Source organism: Choristoneura fumiferana, chromosome 12, assembly GCF_025370935.1.
Source record: "Choristoneura fumiferana chromosome 12, NRCan_CFum_1, whole genome shotgun sequence".
Classification (NCBI taxonomy): Eukaryota; Metazoa; Arthropoda; class Insecta; order Lepidoptera; family Tortricidae; genus Choristoneura; species Choristoneura fumiferana.
In genome coordinates this window covers 3,527,030-3,551,009 of record NC_133483.1, presented here as the reverse complement: position 1 = coordinate 3,551,009, position 23,980 = coordinate 3,527,030, and the positions used below count along the sequence as shown (strand labels likewise).

The 23,980-nt window shown below is 40.0% G+C and overlaps 1 protein-coding gene across 2 annotated transcripts; it reads left to right on the top strand.

Moving 5' to 3' along the window:
* Positions 1 to 429: 429 nt before the first annotated feature.
* On the top strand, positions 430 to 11,135 carry LOC141433123 (uncharacterized). Of its 2 annotated transcripts, none has more exons than XM_074094970.1 (5): positions 430 to 539; positions 1,937 to 2,566; positions 2,812 to 4,884; positions 9,644 to 9,862; positions 10,912 to 11,135. In XM_074094970.1, exons 1-5 carry the CDS (start codon positions 491 to 493, stop codon positions 10,974 to 10,976), a joined length of 3,036 nt encoding a protein of 1,011 aa, XP_073951071.1. In that variant the 5' UTR covers positions 430 to 490; the 3' UTR covers positions 10,977 to 11,135. The 2 variants fall into 2 exon arrangements, with proteins under 2 accessions (XP_073951071.1, XP_073951070.1); XM_074094969.1 differs by having other exon boundaries at positions 2,653 to 4,884.
* Positions 11,136 to 23,980: the final 12,845 nt, after the last annotated feature.

Sequence of the window (23,980 nt, the reverse complement as noted above, 5' to 3'; positions counted from 1 at the left end):
AGTAGCTGAACTAATGTTATTCAGTTTGACGAGTACGATCTATTCTATATTTTAATTATTTGCTCGTATTACAGGCCACACCCGGTATTGGAGCGTAGCCATTTTAGTGTTAAGTTGTAGGTTAAGTTCTATGATAAAATACGATAATGCTCATGCTCATATAATAAATCAAAAATAGAATTACGTCAACGCGGTTATCTATTCTCTGTTTACCCCCTGTCTTAGTGAATTAATTGCCAAAAATCCAATATTTACTATTGTATTTTGTATTGTAATGTATATTTACGTAACAAACATTTGAGGCCCTAAATTTTCTTTGTAGCGCTGCATAAACACGTAGACGGTGTAATCGGAACAGGCGAATGATGAACAATGGTGACCTGTTTGAACAGCTTTCGCGGCGCTTATTTGCGTTATACACGCGTTTATAACGAAGAGTTGGACTCAAAAGCGGCCAGAGTTGTGTGAGTTAGTATACATGTAGCTAACCATGAAGACAACAGTCTTTTGCGTTACGATAATTTGCTTGGAGCTTGTCTGTGAGTATTTCCTTATTTGTCACCACACCCTAGTGCGCGTTTCTCAGTCAGTACCCCTTTGGTTGCAGAACTATAGATTCCTAAACAAGTTGGCCAGTTAGATTATTAAAAAAATATTGGACACGTAGTTTATATTTTTTTAATTAAACAAAAAATAATGAATATTAGGTATAGGCTCTTAAAGCTTCGTGTGACGTCACGCGCATGTCCTTTTCTACTTAAAAGCGACGTCACGGCTCCATTCTCAAATTCGGACGCTTTTTATCTTTTTAACTGATGAACTAATTATAGTAATATTTTTTTAAGATTAAACAAAAACTAATGAAAAGGGGTAGGCCAAAAAGTGCCGTTGACGTCAAACCCAAATTTCAAATAGTATTTTTGTTTTTCATAAAAAAATATCCTTTATCATTTATCAATCTCTTTATTAAACGATATGAAATTTATTTTATTCAATGAATTCCATTGTTTTATTTACGATTATTTTGTTACTTCATTAATGCTACTTTGTTACTACATGTCACACGGAAGTTTAAATAAAAACATCATCTTGTGTGCAAGATTACGTCATTTTTACGTCATCCGCACTTTTTGTCCGACCCCTGCTAATGAATATTAATTTTCAGTTTGTATTTTCAATAAAGTCTTAAAGCTTCGTGTGACGTCACGCGCATGTCCTTTTCTACTTAAAAGCGACGTCATGGGCGCCATTCTCGAACCCGGACGCTTTTTATCTTTTTCACTGATGGATGGACTAATTATAATAATATTTTTTGTACCCCGGATGCTATGTTACAAGTAGACCACCATATTTACTATAGGAACTATTACTTTGTGCGGGTTCACGGTGGATGCTGGCCGCTTCCAACCGAAGCAATGAGGGCTATCGCGAATGAATTCGCCACTAGAGGCGCTAGTGTAGCGTGAGGTCTCCGAAATGTCAAATCTCATAGTTTTTGGGTGAGCTACGCGGGTTTATTTATAATTAGAATAATTTTGTGAACATTTTGCAATATCTGAAATTAATTATGGCAAATATGCGTTCCGGGGCAATGAATGTCTGTGTTTTGAGACAGTTTGGTCTTTCGGAAACCTTTGTCCTCCCTTTTTTCCGAACAAAACGGGGACTATGGAACACTGTGGCATGCTCGATATTTTTATGGTACGGTTTTAAGGTGTATTAAATATGAATTTAATCTAAACTTTGTTTTCACGCCCGTAATAACAGACTTTGAAAGCCATACTTAAAAACCCCACGCAACAGTGCGCCATCTAGTGAGACAAAAAACGATAGCCCTCATTGGGGGGTATATGGGGAGGCCTATGTTCAACAGTGAACATCCTAAGGCTGATATGTTGATGATTACTTTGTGACTTACCTAATCCTTGATTTTTAGCTGCATTCCCATTCCCGGAACCACTGTCTGGATATTATGACCCGTATGAAGTGGATCAAAGGGGCGTGCCCCAGCAGATGCAGATGTCAAACTCAGCACACTCTCAGAACTCAGAAAATATAGCGTTCCAACAACAACAGCAACAACAGCAGCAACAGCAACAGCAACAACAGCTGGCTTACATCCAGCAAGAGACCATAAGGAGGCAGAACTATGAGAACTTATTGCGGAACCAAGAGCAACAAAAACAAGTGGCCGCATTGAATCAGAGATATCAAAATCCAATTGTGCGCCAACGACCCGTCGAGCACAATTACAACAATCAAGGACCTGTCCTGAACACTGTGCATGACCCGTACATCAACGCGGTACCTGTCCAACGTCCGATACAACAACCTCACTATGAGGTACCGATTACCCAGCAATATCCGCAGATTACTTATCCCGTCCAGCAAAACCAGCAGATTATAAGGGAACCATACCAGAGGGTCGAGACACCGCAGCAGTATCAAGTGCAAAACAGCAGGTCAGAAGCTGTCGCTGAACCCCAAGCACAAGTGTATCCAAATAATCCATACAACCAGCAGCCACATCCGTTGTACCAACCACAACCTCAATACCAACAGCACGGTGAGTGATCTTTTATTAGTTTTGTTTGAAAATGCCTTGCTGTTTAAAATAGCTTCCGGAGATTAAAATTCATCCTTCATTTTTAGAGTACACCGCACAAAGTGTGGCGAACGATCAACGGGTACATGAGGTCCTTGCTTCCACGCCGCTTAAGAAACGCTATTTAGTGCTTCATCCAAACGGAACCATTGAGCATAGAGATAAGATCGAGCATATTGTACAAAGAAATCCAAATTACATTTTAGTGAACGCCGGAAGCGTAGCGCCTAGACCGAACGAAGTTTTGATTCAGAACGGTGGAGTGCAACCGCAGTATTACCAACAGCAATGGCCTGTTGGACCGGTCCCACCCGTGGCACAAGGACCTCCTGTAGCACCAAGGCAACCAACGGCGCCTGTGTCACAAGAACCCTCTGAACCAGCACCTGTCGCCCCAACAGCGCCAGTGCCGCCAACACCAGCGGCCCCTGCACAAGCGCCACCTACCCCTGTAGCGCCACAACCTGCCCCAGTACCACCACAGTATATCCCAGCAGCACCACAATATATCCCAGTAGCACCACAGCCTGCCCAAGTAGCACCACAACCCGCCCCAGTAGGGCCACAACCTTACCCAGTAGCACAACAATATGCACCAGGACCTCCACAATATACCACAGCACCATCACAATATACCCCGGTAGCACCACAACCTACTCCAGTAGCACCACAACTTGCCCCAGTAGCGCCACAACCTACCTCAGCAGCGCCACAGCCTACCCCAACAGCGCCACAGCCTACCCCAGTAGCGCCACAACCTACTCCAGTAGTTCAACAACCTACCCCAGCAGCGCCACAACCTACCCCAGTAGCGCCACAACCTACTCCAGTAGTTCAACAACCTACCCCAGCAGCGCCACAACCTAACCCAGTAGCGCCACAACCTACTCCAGTAGTCCCACAACCTACCCCAGCAGTTCCACAACCTACCCCAGTAGCGCCACAACCTACTCCAGTAGTCCCACAACCTACTCCAGCAGCGCCACAACCTACCCCAGTAGCGGCACAACCTACTCCAGTAGTCCCACAACCTACCCCAGCAGCGCCACAACCTACCCCAGTAGCACCACAACCTACTCCAGTAGTCCCACAACCTACTCCAGCAGCGCCACAACCTATTCCAGTAGCGCCACAACCTACTCCAGTAGTTCAACATCCTACCCCAGCAGCGCCACAACCTACTCCAGTAGTCCCACAACCTACCCCAGCAGCGCCACAACCTATTCCAGTAGCGCCACAACCTACTCCAGTAGTTCAACAACCTACCCCAGCAGCGCCACAACCTACCCCAGTAGCGCCACAACCTACTCCAGTAGTCCCACAACCTACCCCAGCAGCGCCACAACCTATTCCAGTAGCGCCACAACCTACTCCAGTAGTTCAACATCCTACCCCAGCAGCGCCACAACCTACTCCAGTAGTTCAACATCCTACCCCAGCAGCGCCACAACCTACTCCAGTAGTTCAACATCCTACCCCAGCAGCGCCACAACCTACTCCAGTAGTTCAACATCCTACCCCAGCAACGCCACAACCTACTCCAGTAGTTCAACATCCTACCCCAGCAGCGCCACAACCTACTCCAGTAGTTCAACATCCTACCCCAGCAGCGCCACAACCTACTCCAGTAGTTCAACATCCTACCCCAGCAGCGCCACAACCTACTCCAGTAGTTCAACATCCTACCCCAGCAGCGCCACAACCTACTCCAGTAGTTCAACATCCTACCCCAGCAGCGCCACAACCTAACCCAGTAGTGCCACAACCTACTCCAGTAGCCCCACAACCTACCCCAATAGCGCCACAACCTGCTCCCATACCACCACAATATACCCCAGCAGTACCACAACCTACCCCAGTAGCACCAAGACCCACCCCCATCGCATCACCCGCCCCTGCCACAACTAGTCCAGTCCCGCCACAAACTGGAGTTATACCTCCTGGACCCAAACCAACTGTTCAACCGCCGACTTCTCCAACAACTCCTTCAAAACCAGTGTCAGCTCCAACAGCTTTACCACCGAAACCCACTACACCAGCGCCACCCACTTGGGTAACTGCTACTGCTACTGCCACCGCAGTTTACCCACCACCAACCACTCCCGCTCCTCCAGTTACTCCCAAGCCCGTGGCGACCGCTACAGCGGCTAACCCCCCGCCCGCAACCACACCAACCTATGGCCCAACCACTGCGAAGCCTCCCGTCGCTTCAAATAAACCAACAGCAACTGCAAAAGTAAATTCCACTGTCACCAAGCCTGCCCAAAAGAACGATCTAGGTAAGTCTTGAGACGTAAGTTTATCTACAGATCGACAGAAGGACGCAAAAAAAGCATAAAGGAACCATTTTTTTCACTGTAACTTCTGTTGTCATATTCAAGAAATTTTCTTCTAAAATACTACTTCTTTTTACAAAGTTTGCAAAGCAATGTTCGGATAAAATTAATTTCCACGATTTCAAGACATCGTGCAAGTTGATTTTCATTAACTTCTAGTGAGATTTAATTGAAATTTTGAACAGATATGCAGATGAGTTGACGGTGTTAACAAAAAGAACACGCGAAAAAAGCTTCTAATATCAATTATTTTTTATTTGTACACTTCATTGCTGGTTTTGTGACGTGAAATCTCTTTGACGTCATCGAACCTTTAGTTAACTATTGAAATGAGGGCTATCGCGTATGAATTCGCCACTAGAGGCGCTAGTGTAGCGTGAGGTCTCCGAAATGTCAAATCTCATAGTTTTTGGGTGAGCTACGCGGGTTTATTTATAATTAGAATAATTTTGTGAATATTTTGCAATATCTGAAATGAATTATGGCAAATATGCGTTCCGGGGCAATGAATGTCTGTGTTTTGAGACAGTTTTGTCTTTCGGAAACCTTTGTCCTCCCTTTTTTCCGAACAAAACGGGGACTATGGAACACTGTGGCATGATCGATATTTTTATGGTACGGTTTTAAGGTGTATCAAATATGATTTTAATCTAAACTTTGTTTTCACGCCCGTAATAACAGACTTTGAAAGCCATACTTAAAAACCTCACGCAACAGTGCGCCATCTAGTGAGACAAAAAACGATAGCCCTCATTGACGTGATACCTAGGGCTATGCGGTATTGGGCTTGATGGCAATACCGGTATTATTCCGGTATTCAAATTTTGAAAACCGGTATCCCGGTATTTCGGTAATTTTTCGGTATTTTCCATATTTTCCCTTTATTTTTCTTTCTTTCTGTATAAGTCTGTTGTTTTGTTGAAATATAACCAATATACATGAAAAGCAATTAATAAACTTCCCTTTTAATGAGCAAGTATTAAAATAAAAAACTTAAGTTGTTAATTGTTAACTAATACTTATATAATATGGAATTGGATTCTCTAATTCTACGGTGAAAATTGTTTCACCGATTATTAGTTCCCAACCAAATTTTCGCATAATTTCTTTCGCTTGCACGAGGCTCATTAAATATCCAGTTCAAGCTTGAAAGGTCTCTACTGATGAAATCTTCGCTCCGCCCGGAACCAGCTCAGCTCCAAAACCCCGAGAGCTTTCAGCTCAAACTTCAAAGCCATTTCGAATGCCTAGGTAGCGACGTGGACGATTACAACGACGGGTTTGTGGAAGCTGTCCATACGATCGGATCTAACTCCTTCAAAACCCGCCGTACTAGAACCAATAAGCTCTCGCGCTCTGGCCTTAGGCTCATGGAGGTGAGGCGTGAGATGCTGCTACAGTACTCTGGTGACGCTTGTCGCTATCGGCAGTTCAATAGGCAGGCAGATCTCAAAGTCTCTGAAGCGCGATGTACGCCGATTTAATACCAAAATCATTGAAGAGGCTATTAAGCGTAACAGAGGCTCTACTGTGTTTACCAGGGATCTGTCTGTAAGTCAAAGCCGGTTAATGAAGTTGAAGACCGACGACGGCAGAATCATTTCATCCAAACCTGAGCTGTTGGGGGAAAACGAGAGGTTTTATGGATAGCGACACGACAACCCGAACACCCGTCGAAAATCTAGCTAAAGACCCGAGGGCTAGATTAACCCGACACTATCACGAAGACATCCCAGACGTCAGCCTGTACGAGATTAGTATGGCCCTCAAATAGCTTAAGAATGACAAAGCCCCGGGTGACGATGAAATTACAGCCGAACTCTTGAAGGCGGGTGGTAAACCAGTCCTTAAGGACCTTAAGACGCCGTTTAGTTCCGTCCTCCACCAAGGGGGAACACCGAAAGCATGGAACAGAAGACAGTGGTGGTGCTCATCTTCAAAAAAGGTGATAACACCTTGCGGAAGAATTATAGACCCATTTCACTTCTGAGCCATGTTTACAAGCTGTTTTTCAGGGTCATCACAAATCGTCTCGCAAGCAGGTTTGACGATTACCAGCCTCCCGAACAAGCCGGCTTCCGAAAACCTATAGTACCGTAGACCACATGTACGTTGCGGCAGGTTATACAGAAGACCGAAGGGTATAACTTCCCCCTTTGCCTTGCATTTGTGGACTACGAGAAAGCCTTCGATTCGATCGAGACTTGGGCTGTGATGCAGGCTCTCCAGCGGTGCAGTTGACTACCGGTATATCGGAGTGTTGAAGTGTCTAGTGTCTGTACAAAAACGCCACTATGTCCGTCCGATTACATGACCAGAGCACGAAGCCTATTCCTCTGCAGCGGGGAGTCAGACAAGGAGATGTGATCGCTCCGAAACTGTTCACCGCTGCATTGGACGATGCTTTTAAGGTTCTGGACTGGAAAGGACGAGGCATCAACATTAATGGCGGGTACTTCACTCGCCTTCGATTCGCCGACGATATTGTAGTCATGGCTGAGACCATGGAAGACTTCAGTGCTATGCTCGCCGACCTCAGCAGTTTCCGACCGAGTTGGCCTAAAAATGAACATGGGCAAGACGAAAGTCATGTCTAACTAATGTCCATGTTGTCCCAACTCCCGCAATAGTCGGGGGCTCTGCGCTCGAAGTTGTTGACGACTATGTATACCTGGGACAAACGGTCCAGTTAGGTAGGTCCTACTTCGAGAAAGCTTACACTACAAATAAGCAAAGCAAACTTGTGCGCGGTAAATTTGAAATTTGAAAGTAGATTAAGATGTAAGTAACTTCAAAAGCCATAAGTCTGAAGACATGTTATTAAAAGTGCTTTCTTGTTTGAAATTAAAGTCGACTATTACTATTTTAAGCACAAGTCAAAATACCGAAAACCGGTTTTGTAGATATTTAATACCGGTATTAAAAGAGGGGAAAAAATGACCGGTATCCCGGTTTTTCGGTAATACCGAATACCGGTATCCATGCCCTAGTGATACCGGCTGTCGTACTGACGTCAGAAGTAAATATAGTTATTAAATATTACAATCGGGATTCAATGCGACTAAATTATTGTTAAATTACATGTACGTTTCGATCACACTGTAGCGGCCGTAGTCCCCCCCACACACTAATATTATAAACGCGAAAGTTTGTTTGTTGTTGAAAGTTCGTTACTCTTTCACGCAAAAACGGATTTGAATGAAATTTGGCATACAGGTAATAAATCATCGATTTAGGTTTAGACTGAAACAGCCCTTTTGATCCGTAGCTAATTAAAATAACTTCAACATAGTTTGTTGACTTTTATTACAAAAAAATAAAATATTAAATAAATAATATTAAGCTTCATTTAAAGTTCAAAAAAAGTACTTTTTATAAAAGGATTTTTATTTTCGTGATTTTCTCACACAGCACATTCAACGTTGCGTTTCGTTACTAACTTTACTTCGATACTTCCCGCCGACGGTTCAAATGGCACAGCACATGATATTAAAATAATGCGGGAACATTTCAATTTCGTCGACTGTCCGCGGTACAACTATGGCCAAGGTACAACAGTTTCCTCTACCCTGGATTAACATATAGGCTACTTTTTATCCCGATATTCCCACGGGATAGAGATAAAATCTCGAAATAACAACCGCAGGGCTTAGAGTCATGAAATTTGGTATGTAGGTAGCTGGACGTCTGGAATAACAGATAGATAAGCTATTTATTATTTCGATATTCCCACGGGATAGGGATAAAATCTTGAAACTTCAACCGCTGGGTTTAGAGTTATGAAATTTTGTACAGTTGTTCTTAACACAACTTCAATGAAGATTACGATATAAATTTTGGGATTTCCCAGGGGAATTTTGTAAAATCCCGTAATTTCAGTTGTAACTACCAGATCGAGTAGTTTACGCGTGCGAAGCCGGGGGTAAACTCTAGTCAATAATAATTATACTTATGTCATAATTTTAACCCTAATTTTGTCACATTTAAGTCTCGGTTGTACGAGAGTGAAATTAGCGAAATTTAAAAACAAAATACACCGTCCGTTAATTTTAAGGGAACGTTAAGCAGGTCAAGTAAAGTTAATTTCTCCAAGACTCTAGTGGCCTAACTCTTACTTAAAAGATAATAAATAATAATTCAAATTCTTTTAACAATGATTGTAAAGTAATATGTGAAAAAAGAGATTTGGTTAAAAAGTTACCAGGTAGGTAGTTTCAATGAACTGTGTCATCTGTCGAAGTTGGTAGTATTAATTTATATCATACTAGCTTTTGCCCGCGGCTTCGCCCGCGTGGAATTCGGTTATCGCACGCTGTTCCCTCGGGAACTGCGCATTTTTCCGGCCCATAAACTATCTCTATGCCTAAAAACCACGTCGATTTGTCGCTCTGTTTCGACGTGAAAGACGGATAAACATACAAACACACACACTTTCGCATTTAAAATTAGTATGGATTGCGAAAGGACTTTTTGCCATGCATGGTGAAACTTTAGAATCAGCTTGCAGCGCCAATATTTCCGGAAAGGTAGGTACAACTTGGGGATTTTCAAAAAACGAGCCTAGAGAGCCGACAACTCATCCGTAACTCAACTTATGTAATGGGTGTCCATGGGCGGCAGTGATTGCTTTCCATCACCTGACCCGTCTGTTCATGTGCCCCCATCATATAAAAAAAACTAACCCTACGTTCTGTTGTTTCAGAATTGCTGCATGTGAACGGTACATCGGAACCAGTGATATGGTTCCGCACAAAGGACCTAGCGTTCTGGGATAAGCTGACCAGTGGCAACGAGACCTACGACCTTGTGTACCTCTTCAACGTGCCGCGAGAGCCGCGAGTTACCAAGGACACGAAGACCACGATACATGCGAACGGCACAGTAGTTGAAGAGATAACACAAACTATTTACGAGGACGATGGTAAGGATTTATTTATTTAAACAATGGTCTAATGTTCACAGGGGCGTATTAAAGATTTGGCGGCTCGAGCTTTGCTGCCATATTAAGTGACGATAAAGAATTTCATTTGAAAGGAAGCGTATTTACTGGAATAGGTTTTTGGAATAGGTTTTGGCTTGGACGCGTGAGTACGCGTTCCCGCCCGCGATTCTTTTAGCGTACGAGTATTTAGGAGTACGGCGACTGACAACGTTCCGCCAACTTGAAAACAAGCATTTATGTACACTAAGCCTGTATAAAATATGAAGGGAAGTTTTTAGTCGGTATTTAATATAAGTTAAAATTAAAAAATATATAGTGTGAAAACTGAACTGTGACGTGGAATTCGGTAGTTCGATATTCGTAAAACTACTAAAACTAGAACGTGTATACCTTCGGTGTATACCCAATCACGGGAGCGCATTTACGGGAATCATTTTGTTTACGCAATGACTCAATTGAGTTAAGTACTCGTAGATACTCGTGGACCTAGTCTGGATCTAGTCTTTTTGTGGACGCGTACTCGCAAGACTCAGTCCGCGTTTTGCCTAGTACGTCTCACCTCTACAGAACACATTTATTCGTGACTGACGACATGGATTTGTCAAAATAAGTATGTTCATCTCACAAAATGGTCCCAAATCAGCAAAAACTGCCGGTCTTACGAACAAGACCATTCGACTTCGCTGACCCTCGCACCCTGCCGCCCCCTTAACCCTTTATAGGGTACCTACAGCCGCATTCACATCCCACTTGCTGAGCAGCCCATCTGGTTGCTCGCCCTCTCTCCGGTAAGCTGTAAAAGCCGTCTGAGGCTAACAGCAACAGTCCGTCCGAAAAAAAAAGCATTCACATCTGTCGTGTTGTGTCGTGACGCATCAGAACGGTATCGGTTTCATACATTTTACATTAAATTCGGTATACAGGTAGTTTGAGTCCCGGGAAGGATATAGAATAAGTTTTATCCCGGAAAATTGCATAGTTATAAAGGTATATACGATCATAAATTGTATTCTTTGTTTTTCTTTCAGATAAGCCACCAAGGATAATTCACACCACTAAGATAACAAATCCCGATTCGCCACAGAAAACGTGAGATTGCTCCCGCCCTAATAAGTTTTATTAGATTTTAGTTAATTTAATATTGTTAATTCATCTTTCCTGTTCAGTTTATTAAGCGAAATGTGTCGTGTCGTTACTTTGTTTTTGTAAACTCTTTTTACAAAATGTAATAAAGTAGTTGAGGATTCTAAAAGTTTTTATTATGATTTTCCGATTCGTTCACCCTTGCGTAATACCGTAGGTACACACCTAGTTACTTACGAGAACTGGTAAGCAACTAGGTTTTTATAAAAACCGGCAAAGTGCGAGTTGGATTCAACACGAAGGGTTCCGTACCATTATCTATACAACATTGGACATTAGCAAAAAACGGCAAAAAAATCAAGTTTGTTGTATGGAAGCTCCCCTTAAATATTTATTTTATTTTAATTTAATTATTTATGTTTAAAGTGATTATACAACTAAAGATTGTGTAAATATTTCAAGCCTGTACTTGTTGCCGTTATTAATATCAAGCAAAATACGGCAAAACAATCACGTTTGTTGTATGGGAGCCCCCCTTAAATATTTATTTTATTCTGTTTTTAGTATTTGTTGTTATAGCGGCCACAGTGAAACATAATCTGTGAAAATTTTAAGTGTCTAACTATTACGACTCAAGAGATAGAGCCCTGTGACAGACGAACGGACAGACAGACAGACAGCGGAGTCTCAGTAATAGGGTTCCGTTGCCACCCTTTGGGTACGGAACCCTAAAAAAGTATTACAAAATACCTCTCAAGCCGAAAGAGGGTTAAATTATTGCTTATAAAGAGTCATCGGATGTACTCCTACCATGTACAAGCTGAATCATGTAACAGAATAGTAATTGCTTGCATTTTTGCTACTATGTCATGTTGACATTCAATACATTAGCGAAAGAAATCGTAGCGAATTTGATTAAGAAAAAGTTGCACCCTGATACGCGATTAACTTCTTTGACTATAGGTACTCGTACAGTCAAGTGCACGGCCGAAGTTACAAAACCGGCCAAGAGCGTGTCGGACACGCCCGAAAAAGGGTTCCGTAGCTATTACGAAAAAATCAAGTAATATTTTTCTAAGGATTTCGTATTTTATACGGAATCTTCCATAGTTTATGTATATTTTATACCTTAGGCTGCCATTTACTCATAAACTACTAATAATTCTCAAGCAAACTTAACCGTTATAGTTTTCTTTGAAAGTTTGATATACTTACTACCATTCTGAATTTTTTAAAATTTTTCCACTTACCGGTTTAGATTTTAGAGGGGGGGGGGGGACGCTCGATTTTAATGAAAATTTGCACTTTAAAGGTGAATATTTCGCAAACAAATCGCTGAACTCCACACTATAGGGTTGGATGAGAAAAAGATAATCACCCCACTTTACGCCTATGGGAAACACTAAAAATTTTTTTTTTTACTTTTTTATATACCATTTTGTTGGCATAGTTTACAATATATCCGTGCAAAATTACAGCTTTCTAGCTTTGATAGTCCCTGAGTAAAGCCGCGGACGGACAGACAGACAGACAGACAGACATACATGGCGAAACTATAAGGGTTCCGTTTTTGCCATTTTGGCTCCGGAACCCTAAAAATGTGTATACACGACTCTATGCACTTAACATTAAGGTCGATATCTTTGCACACTGTACAGTCAAACCATTTGATTCCTGACCTACCGTAGAACGTTCTAACAGTACGTGACATATTATAATGAATTCCCTTGTCAAGCAATGCGATGTCACTGTGACTTTTCCTACGAAAACGTTCCACAGTGGGTCACGATTCAGTTGGCTCGATAGTAACCTATTCAAAATCTTTTTATTTTATTCGACTGGATGGCAAACGAGCAAGTGGGTCTCTTGATGGTAAGAGATCACCACCGCCCATAAACATCTGCAACACCAGGGGTATTGCAGATGCGTTGCCAACCTAGAGGCCTAAGATGGGATACCTCAAGTGCCAGTTATTTCACCGGCTGTCTTACTCTCCACGCCGAAACACAACAGTGCAAGCACCGCTGCATCACGGCAGGATTAGCGAGCATGGTGGCAGCAATCCGGGCGGACCTTGCACAAGGTCCTACCACCTGCTTCTAAATAATTAAAGCCTGTCGTTGACGAAAAGTACTAGACAATATTTTGAAGTCACCAACAAAAAGTTTGCTTCAAGCTTTTCTGATCCCACTGATGTAAAATTGACGACGGACTTTTATCCTCGCAGGGATTTAACGCTGTCACGTTTCTGAACCAGGAAGGAAACTTGAAGGACAATATGTAAAATATTGGAAACTTTGCTAAAAGATTTCGCTTATCGGCCTTGCAAGTTTAATATGAATGTTAATATAACTAGCCTTTACCTACGACTGTGCTCGCTTTAAGCTTTAGATTTTGCCAAATTTCAAAAAATTATAATTATAAATTCAATTAGGTATGGCTTGTCAGTCTCTCTCATTTCTACAGAAATGTCTACTAAACTATGTTAATATCCAATCATAAAATGGTTTATAATTCCAATAAGGTTTCCTGGAACGTTATCGAATAATCTTAGATAAATTCAGCCTAAAGTTATGATAATTTTATGACCGATGAGGTCGCAAGGTTGTTTGTATGAATAGCAACGGGTCTACCCTAAAGTTGTGAACGAACGCGGGTCCGGCGACTTACAGTGTGTATTAACAAAGGGCAAACTTTTATTATACGATACCAAATACATCTATTCTTCTTCTATTCTATCTCTATCTATATCTATCTTCTATCTTTTTTTATTATATATATAAAAGAACAAACTGACTGACTGACTGACTGACTTATAGATCAACGCACAGCCCAAACCGCTGGGCCTAGAAACTTGAAATTTGGAATATATGTTCCTTAATAGGTGTAGACGCGCACTAAGAAAGGATTTTTTGAAATTCCCACGGGATACGCAATAAATGGGATTTATATTTTCACTTCAAAGTGGCCCTATTTCCGTAACTATAATTAATAGAAACTTCAAATTTGGCATGCATGTAGGTAATACTAACAGCTAAAAATAATTTTCAGGATTTTCCTAAATTCTCACGGGATAATGAATAAATGGGATTTATATTTTCACTTCCAATTAATGACCCTATTTCCGTAACTATAATTATTAGAGACTTTAAATTTGCCATGCGAGTAGGTGATACTAACAGCTAAAAATTTTTTTCAGGATTTATCCAAATTCCCATGGGATAGGGAATAAATGGAATTTCTATTTTCGCTTCAAAGTGGCCCTAACTCCGTAATTATCAGTATTAGAGACTTCAAATTTGGCATGCAGGTAGATAATACTAACAGGTAAAAAATGTTTTAAAGATTTTTAGAAAATCCTACGGGATAAAACGAATAAAGAGGATTTTATATACCAACTGGATCAGAAAACGCACAAGCTAAACTAATAAAATTAGGCACTAGAGATTTGGCAAACTGATGTTCTAAATCTGGTAACAATACAATAATTTAGCGGTGACATCCTGCTCATCCTGGCCAGGATCGTCTCCGTAGAAGGGAACTCCTCAAAAGTTGATGGCACACACAAAAGACTTTTACATAATTGTTAAATTTCAATGACAATGCGTTTATATGATATACACCACCTGATGCTGCAGCCAGGGTCATCTGCTGATGACGGAACTCCTCAAGGGCTGATAGCACAGATACGAAATTTTACATGTACGTTCAACGAACTAACACAATTACTTTGCTCACTCGCGACCTTTATGATAGCTACTTTTATGCATGAAATGTGTCCATGCAATCCCTCCACCTCCACTCTGTAAGGACACACACAAATCACACAAATCCATCTATCACCACCACCACATTGAACTGACACGTTTCGAACACAACCAGAGCTCATCTTCAGAGCAACACACCGTTCAGCATGCTACAGTGTGAATTTTGGCAAAGATGGACCTAAAGTACCTAATACAGAGGTGCACTAGGGAAAGATTTTTAGAACACTCAACTTTGTTTGTTTCTTTGTCTGTTGGGTTCTCTGAAACTACTGAGCTGATTTAAATAATTATTTTATCAATAAAAAGCTACACTATCCCTGATTGACATAGACTCCTTTTTTTTAATAAGTGAATTCAATTCGGGCAGATTTTGAAAATTACTACAATGTGTCTCTCATCGACAAATAAGAATATTAAAATAGATCATAACAGTAATTCACGTCCCGCGGGAAGTTTACAATTTCTCGGGATATAATCCTATATTGTGTATGAAGTCGCGGGCAAAAGAAACGCGTAGTAGGTACTTTAACGTTTTCTAAAATTCCCCCCCTGGATCAGCGAAACAGGGTTTCAAAGTTTGTACGAATTATGATTAATTACGTATGTGGGCTGATTTTTGAATTTCAAAATTTGCACCATCTGTCTAAAACATCGCATGTAAGTGTGTATTTGTATTTCCATGTAATCCTCCGAAAAATCAATCAGAACACGAAAAAAGGATCACAGAAAGTAAATGTATGTTACCCCAAATTTAATGCGAGCGAAGCCGCGGGCAAAAGCTAGTCTATACATATAATAAATCTGTAGAAAGTCGGTGTCTGTACATTGGAAATATTTGAGAAAAACTATTACTAGGGGCCTATATTAGCGCAATAGAACCCAAAACAATGATTTTTAGAATTTTAGTCTGTTTATCTGTTTGTCTGTTTGCCTGTGCGCTTGCACACGCTAATCCCAAAAACCACTCAACGTAGAAGGATGCGGTTTTCACTTATGTATTTAGAGCTTTGGATTAACATTTAGTGTTTGTTTCATTCGAATCGGTTCACAGTTAATTTTGAACTTTTCATTTGCAATAATAGTAAAGTAAGATAGGATTTTAAGTACGATTACCTAGCTACAGCCTACAGGTTAAAGCCTTGAATCGCTTGAATAGATTGTCAGCCATATATAGAGACCTAACCTATACCTACATATATAATTATTACATATATATTTTCGGGGATCTTGGAAAACTTTTGATCAACTTAGTTTCGACGAAACTTGCTATGTGGGGGTTTTCGGGAGCAAAAGACGTAGCTTGGTCTTATCTCTAGGAAAGCATATTATTCGAGTTTTATCCCAAATGCTTTTCGGTCGTTCGGGTATTTTGTATATAAGTACGATTTGCAATGTAATATCTTGCCTAAAACATCAAATCACGAATCAAAAGTAATTTCCCCTGACATGTAGAAAGGATGAATCCAAACAGCAATGTTTGCGTGAATATTTATTGACGTCGTATTTCGTAAGCCGAAATAGGAATCATATGCCGATATTGAATTATGAATTTATGACAATGCGTTATTTATTGGATTTTTTTTTCGTGTTGAAGTGGGGATTTATAGGCAAAGGTCATTCATGGTATGAGTTACGTCACGTCAATTATGAAAATGTTTAGCCCTCCTCCTTCCTGGACATCCATTTTTAAAAGGAAATAGGTAAAAATTGTAATAATCCTAAACCTAATTAATATTTTAAATAGTAATGTGACTTTGTTTTTTTATTTTTTGTTACGCTTTCATCGTCGTATTAAGGCTCATGACGCCACGAACCCCACTCCTGAACTTTAACGCGCTTCTTTGTTTTTTTTTTATTGCCTGACAAAAGAAAAAAATACTTGCCCAATACCTATTTTCTGATACCAAATCTAAGTGCCAGCCTTAATAGAATAATATTTTTTTATCGAGAAAAATACCCAATTTTCGCATTCAGAACGAACTTCCTCTTTTAAAAGTTCTCTAAAATGATTCAAGAATTAATATTAGTATTTTTATTTATTTTACACGTAAAAGCAGATATATTTAACACACAAGTTTAAACTCGTAGAAAGCGCCGTTAAAACAATACATTCAAAGCCTTTCAGTATTGAATTACAAGAAAAACAGGTGTTACCTATTTTATTACTGTACGACAATGTAAAGCAAATATGCAAATATTGTTCATATACCTACATGATACAAAGAGCATTGTCACAATTGCACAAATGAAAATTAAGACAAAACAGAGCGTAGCACATTACGAAAATAAATTAAAGTTATTGAAGGCAGGTCGACGATTTACTATAATTATCGTATAGATATATTATTATAGATAGTATCATAGATATAATTGATTTAACGTAGGTATTTAGGTGAATTCATATATCTAAAAAAGTCTGTAAACAGTGCAAGTTTGCGGCGTTTAGTGCAATTTTTCACATCTAAGCCATGCCCCATATTGTTTGGTTAATTTCCTGCTGCTTCGCACGAATTCAAATTTCGGGATTTTACTAAATTCCAATGGGATTTTTTATAAATTACATCCTGGTTTCATTAAAATTTTGCATACAAAACAGTTGCAACAAATTTGTGGTCTTTTAATGGTTGGTTTAAGTTTTGGGATTTTATTTCAATCTCGTGACATCGGGATAAAAGTAGCCTATTTATTATTTCAGAGTCCAGCTATCTAGCTTGGTATCCTGCCGTGTCACCTAGTAACATAGTTTTAGTGCTAGTTCTAGTCTTAGTTTTAGGTGGTACTTTTTGGAGCCAAAATAAACTTTTCTTTCTTTCTTTCTTTACACACAAAGTTACATCCAAATCTTTCCAGCTATTTCACAGACATACACGCAGATACTCACAGACTTTCACATTTATAATTTAACTTAGTAGGATGTAGCGCCTTAAAATAATTTATTAATTATCAGACGACAATTTGGCCTCTTTAGTTGTACGGACAAGGACTTTAATTAATGAGCCACCATGGAACCTTTTCAAAGGAAAAGTCATTACGATTTTCCTTGTTAATTAATGCGATATCGTAAATACAAACTGATGAGACATGGATGCACAGAAAAACCAGAAAAAGAGACCAGCACTGGGAATCGAACCCAGGTCCTCAGCATTTCGTGCTGCGTGCTATAACCCCTACACCACTGCTGGACAGGAATCTAGATACGAATTTTTCCTATGCATACATATCTCAGGTTGCTTATTTCTACTATGCTACTTAAGCAGCAGCACTAGCGACATCTATCATCTATCTATCTGGTGTCTCAGTTGTCTTAAAAATAAGTTGTGTTAAATACTTGTGATGTATACATATCATTTAATAATATTGTAAATCTGTTTTAAAAAAAAATATATACCTCGTTGAGTTTCTTGCCGGATTCTTCTCAGCAGAGGTTTTTCCGAACCGGTGGTAGATTTTTTTTGACATTCATAAGAGCTTGTTATAGCCTAAATTGAATAAAGATATTTTGACTTTGACTTTGTATTTACGATATGGTTTCACGGGATACCCGTAAAAGTAACAAATTTGGAGTTGAAATAAAAAATACAAAAAAACTTTTAAAATCAATCATAATTAAAGCGATGTCAATATGAAGATTACAGTGAAATGGTTCCATGATAGCTCATGAATTAAAATCCTTGACCGTACCTACTATTTGACATGCAATTCGTCATGATTGCAACGTGACATGACAAATGAAAGCCAAACGCTTTTGATTATTAATTTTCGTCACTAATGACGAAATTATCGAATTGAGGTCTAATTGAACACATACATACATACATTACATATTTTTACGCTACCTATAGATACTAGGAAACTTTATATAACAAAGATTAGGTTTTATCGACATACATTACTAACCATTCATTCGTTCGTTTCAACCAACAAGAAGTTGCAGGATATTTGATATGCGATTTGGAGTTTTCTTTAAAGAAGGAACATTTATTGCTAATTAATAATTAATTTCATTTACATTGTATCTTATGTCATCACCATCTCGGCCTATACCTATAGGTAAAGAAAGATAGAAAAGTAAAAGTGTCTTCTCATTTATTAATTTAAGACATGGATAATGTTTTCAAATAGGCATAAATTATAATACCTCGTTAAATATTTGATTGCGGTTATTTCAGGCGCAGGTGGCTGGGCTTCACCATTATTCATTTTACTAATAGAATGCTAATTAAACGTTGAAATGCCACAAATGTTCGCTTATTTAAAGCTTCGTTAGGCGATTTATTGCGGCTTTACCTGGTGTTGCTAGTATTATTTGTGTATAAGCCTTGAACAGTGGATTATTTCGCGTAAAAAATTAGGTGTGGCAGTTTATTTGATTCCAGACGTGGTTTTCATTTGCGTTGCATGAAAATTACCCCTTCGGCCCAATGCGGAGTAACTATTGGCGTAATATTTCAAAATGGCGTCAACGAAAAAAGATATGGAGGGTTTTTTTAAATATATCAGTGAATTGTTATCGAAAATACAAACTGAGACATGGATGCACAGAAAAATCAGTAAATGATACCTTGCTCATCGAGAGACGTCACACTCTTTCGGAACTAACCGCTCACCCAGACAAGAGATGTCGCTACTAAGCAATCAAATTATGATTGTTTTTTTGGTTATAGCATGCAGCACGAATTGCTGAGGACCTGGGTTCGATTTCCAGCGCTGGTCTCTTTTTCTGGTTTTTCTGTGCATCCATGTCTCAGTTTGTATTTTCGATATGGTTTCACGGGATACCCGTAAAAGTAACAAATTTGGAGTTGAAATAAAAAATACAAAAAGACTCCAAAAAACCAATCATAGTGAATTGTTACGCAGATGTACTCATGTAAAAAGGGTTCCTCACAGAAAAGCTTATGGTAAAATTACAAATATACTTCTAGGTATGTCCATTGGCCACACCACAGATGACCATAGGGCTGTCTCTTTCCTCGGTCATATATGGCCATTGGCATTCAACGAGGGAACGTAGCTATCCTTATGGGCCTCTGCTCATGCATCTCGTATAGTATAGCGATCTGGTTGGTATTTGTGAATATAGGTTTTCAGGCTTAGAATAGCTAGTTTTAATTCTATTTTTCTATGTTTTTGACACACCTTTTTGTTATTTAGTGTATATACTCGTATTACTAGCTGCTGCCCGCGACGCCGTCCTATCCCGGGACCCGGGAGTCCAGCTATCTGTATACTGAATTTCATCTAAATCGCTTCAGAGGTTTAGGCGTGATAAGGTAACAAACAAACATATTTACAAACTGTCGCATTTATAATCTTAGTGGGACGTGTTATTATTTATCTTCTTGGTAGACAATAAGTACTTAAATTACAAAAAAACTGAAAGATGCAAGCTCACGCGGCTCAAATATAAGACCCGCTTTTTTTCCTGTTTTCCTCTATTTCGTAATATTTCTAAGGAAAACGAAAGCAAATTATTCTTTGCATATCAGCCTTCAGAAGGAGAAAACATTGTGACGTGTTCGAATATAAACACGAGCCGCTGTCAAAAGCAATGAGATTGATTTGGGTATTCGACTGTTTCAGACATTCGTATTCTTTATACAAACAATTATATGAGACGGCTCCATTACGCAGCCCGAGTGTATGAGTATGAATAACGAGCAATTATTTCTTTCCGTGTATATTTCGGATAAATTACGCAGGTAACTGTTCAAAGGAAAGGTCTCTTTTGTTTTATATATTAGATACTTTTACTTTTACTTTTGCTTTTAACTTAACGAGATGGAATTCGGAATTCAAATTGTTGTTCGTCTCTTTTCTGAAGGTTCAAAAGGGTCTAAAAGTGGCGTGGTGCGGTTACAACTCGATTCTCTTGTCTAGTTTTTAGGATTCCTTACCTCAGTCTGCAAAAACGGAACCCTGATAGGATCATTTTGTTGTCTGTTCGTCTATCTGTGAATACTTTCTTTCAGGAACGCGTGAAAGTAGCTAGCAGCAATTCATATCAAACACTCATGACATATCTAATTACATGTGAAGGATATAAGATTGTGTTAAATAGATTAGTGTCCGGGTGATTGCGCTTTGCCTGTTTGTAATATACTCGTACCTACCTACGAGTAAATAACAATCGCGCACTAGACGGCCATAAAAGCCGTGGTGGCCTAGTGGTTTGACCTATCGCCTCTGAAACAGAGGGTCGTGGGTTCAAACCCCGGCTCGCACCTCTGAGTTTTGCCAAATTCATGTGCGGAATTACATTTGAAATTTACCACGAGCTTTGCGGTGAAGGAAAACATCGTGAGGAAACCTGCACAAACCTGCGAAGCAATACAATGGTGCGTGTGAAGTTCCCAGTCCGCACTGGGCCCGCGTGGGAACTATAGCCCAAGCCCTCTTGTTCTGAGAGGAGGCCTGTGCCCAGCAGTGGGACGTATATAGGCTGGGATGATGATGATGACTAGACGGCCATGACTTCGACCAGAGGGTCTACTGCGTAACGTTTCTGACACTCGCGATCACAATCAAATGACAGATTTTGTAAACGTTAGACAATACGGCCTCAGGGATCAACGGCCAGATCAAGGCCGCTTGTATACGTCCATTGCTTTCACCGAACAACGGCCTGTTTGTTTTGCCGGACTAGTAGTGTTGTATGGCTCATTTTAAACACTCACGGACACTTCGGACACTTGTCCGGCGACCAAATTTTGCCGGATGCTTCGTCGTCTCCCCTTGGCGCGACGGAGACTGGTTTGGCGTAAGAAAGAGCTTAGGGGTCATCCATGCCATGCCAGCATTGATGTATGTAGCTACCGGACCACCTATCCCTACCGCTGTATCCCCCCCTGATGGAGATATGTGGAATATTGGACCTTTCTTCTCCACCGGTAGGGATATTATTCCACGTATTTCTATTCTACTAAAATCCACGGCGGTAGGGACATGTGGATTTTTTCCACCCATCCATACTAGCTGACCGTGTAGTAGGGACTTGTGGACTTTTTTCCAACCATTCATACCAGCTGACCATTTAGTAGGGACTTGTGGAAAATTTTCCAACCATTCATACTAAGTGCCGCCTATTGCTTACCTTAGAAAATCTCTATGTATATACTTGTGTTCTCTGTACTGTTTACTGTATTGGTGTGCAATAAAGAGTTATTGTATTGTATTGTAAGTGCCCGCCTGGTAGGGACTTGTGGATTTTTTTCCAACCATCTATACTAACTGACCGTGTGGTAGGGACTTGTGGATTTTTTTCCAACCATCCATACTAGCTGACCGTTTTGTGTCTGTTATTTTATTAAAAAACGTTCTGAGAATCGCCTGGAAGTCGGTTTGGATGGTTGGAAAAAAATCCACATGTCCCTACCAGTGGGGGCTGGGAGGGATAAGTGGACATATTATTTCCATCTATTCCTACCGGTAGGGAAGAAAGGAAAAATATTCCACGTATCTCTATCAGGGGGGATATAGCGGTAGGGATAGGTGAAACAGGGGCGTATTAGACACGGCACTCACAGCTAATATCCATCCGGTAAAAAATTACATGTACAAGAATATGCGTTTATTAACAATTCGTTGTCAGATGAAAACAACAGACGTGCACAAGCGATCTAAAACTAAAGAAACCCCATGAACGTCGTGCACTTGGCCGTGAATCTGGCCGTTGCGGACACTGGCCGTCTAGCGTGCGAGGTGCCTAAGAGCATAGCCGCACGCACACACTGATAATTTAAGGAGGATTAAGTTTTCTGTAGTCAAGGCTGCGCTGCGGTCGGTGTCGTACGTTTTGATGCTTCGCGAGATGATCACCTTTTACGTTCGAGTACTCGTACTTACGTTTTTTTTTGTATTAGTTATAGTTGTAAATTAGTAGTATAATAGTTTCGTAATATATAGGTAAGTGTAGTGTAATAGTTTCGTGCAGGGTACACATGAAAAAATAATACATACCTACCTACCAATAAACAATATAGCTTTATAGTATTATGTGTCGGTAAACATGAGTAGTATGTGCGTACACAGTCGCCATCACCACTCCGGCGAATTTATAAATAATATTTTCAAATTTAGTATAATAATAATAATATAGCGGCATATAATCTTGTTTGTCTTAGACACAGACATAAGACAATTTTAAGTTAACTTTCGTACTATAATTATTTGCCGGTAGGTAATTAATCTGAAATAGACATCGACAACCCTAAGCGTCAGCGCGGGAGTAGGCAGTTAAGTCTCCTAAAGGGTCGGAGTTTACATACTTCTCCTCTTTTACTATGCTAAGAGTAACAAAACATTATTACCTCGCCTAACCGTGCGTATCGAGGTATTGAATTTAGACTAAATATTTCGGCAATTTACTTTACAGCACACTGTAAAAAAATATTTGCGCTTCGGCTAAGTGTCGGTAGTATATTTATATGACCAGTTAGTGTACCCTCGGAAACCATAAAATGTTATTTTTACGTTCACTCGGTTAAATGTAATGAGTATACGTATAGCCGGGCCGTAATGCCGTATGAGGGCGATTCATAAACCGACCTTCATAAAGCCAGGGATTTAATGATCCAAACCGGTCTTTACTAGGGTTTGAAGCCCTGAAGTTAAATTGACAGGTGTTGATAGACTTATTATTAATCTTAATATTACTAGTGGCATGGCATCGTAAGAGTAGCAACCCAATTCCCACAGGATTGCCTACTTTTTAACCCCCGACGAAAAGAGGGGTGTTATAAGTTTGAGCGCTATATGTGTGTCTGTCTGATCGATTTGAATGCGGTTTTTTTATTTGAAATCAGGTTTTCTAGCGATGGGTCTTAGACATGTTTCATCAAAATCGGTTTTTGAGATATAGAATTTTGTTTAGGCTTTAGTATCTGAAAAAAAAAGAAACCTGCATAGGATCACTTTGTTGTCCGTATGGTTACGATTATTTTTCTGTTTCTCAGAAACACGTGGAGTTATTAAGAGTAAGTTGGTACTACAAAACATTTGCGGTTTTTGTTCTATGGTTCTATCTAGCATGATAAGAGCGAGTCACACGGCAACGCAATTTTTATTTTTTATTTTATTCGACTGTATGGCAAACTAGCAAGTGGGTCTCTTGATGGTAAGAGATCACAACCGCCCATAAACATCTGCAACACCAGGGGTATTGCAGACGAAAACAAAAGTTCAAAAGAAAACAAAATATCCTTTTACATTCGATATCTTCGAACAGGTCAAAATGTGCATTAAGTGG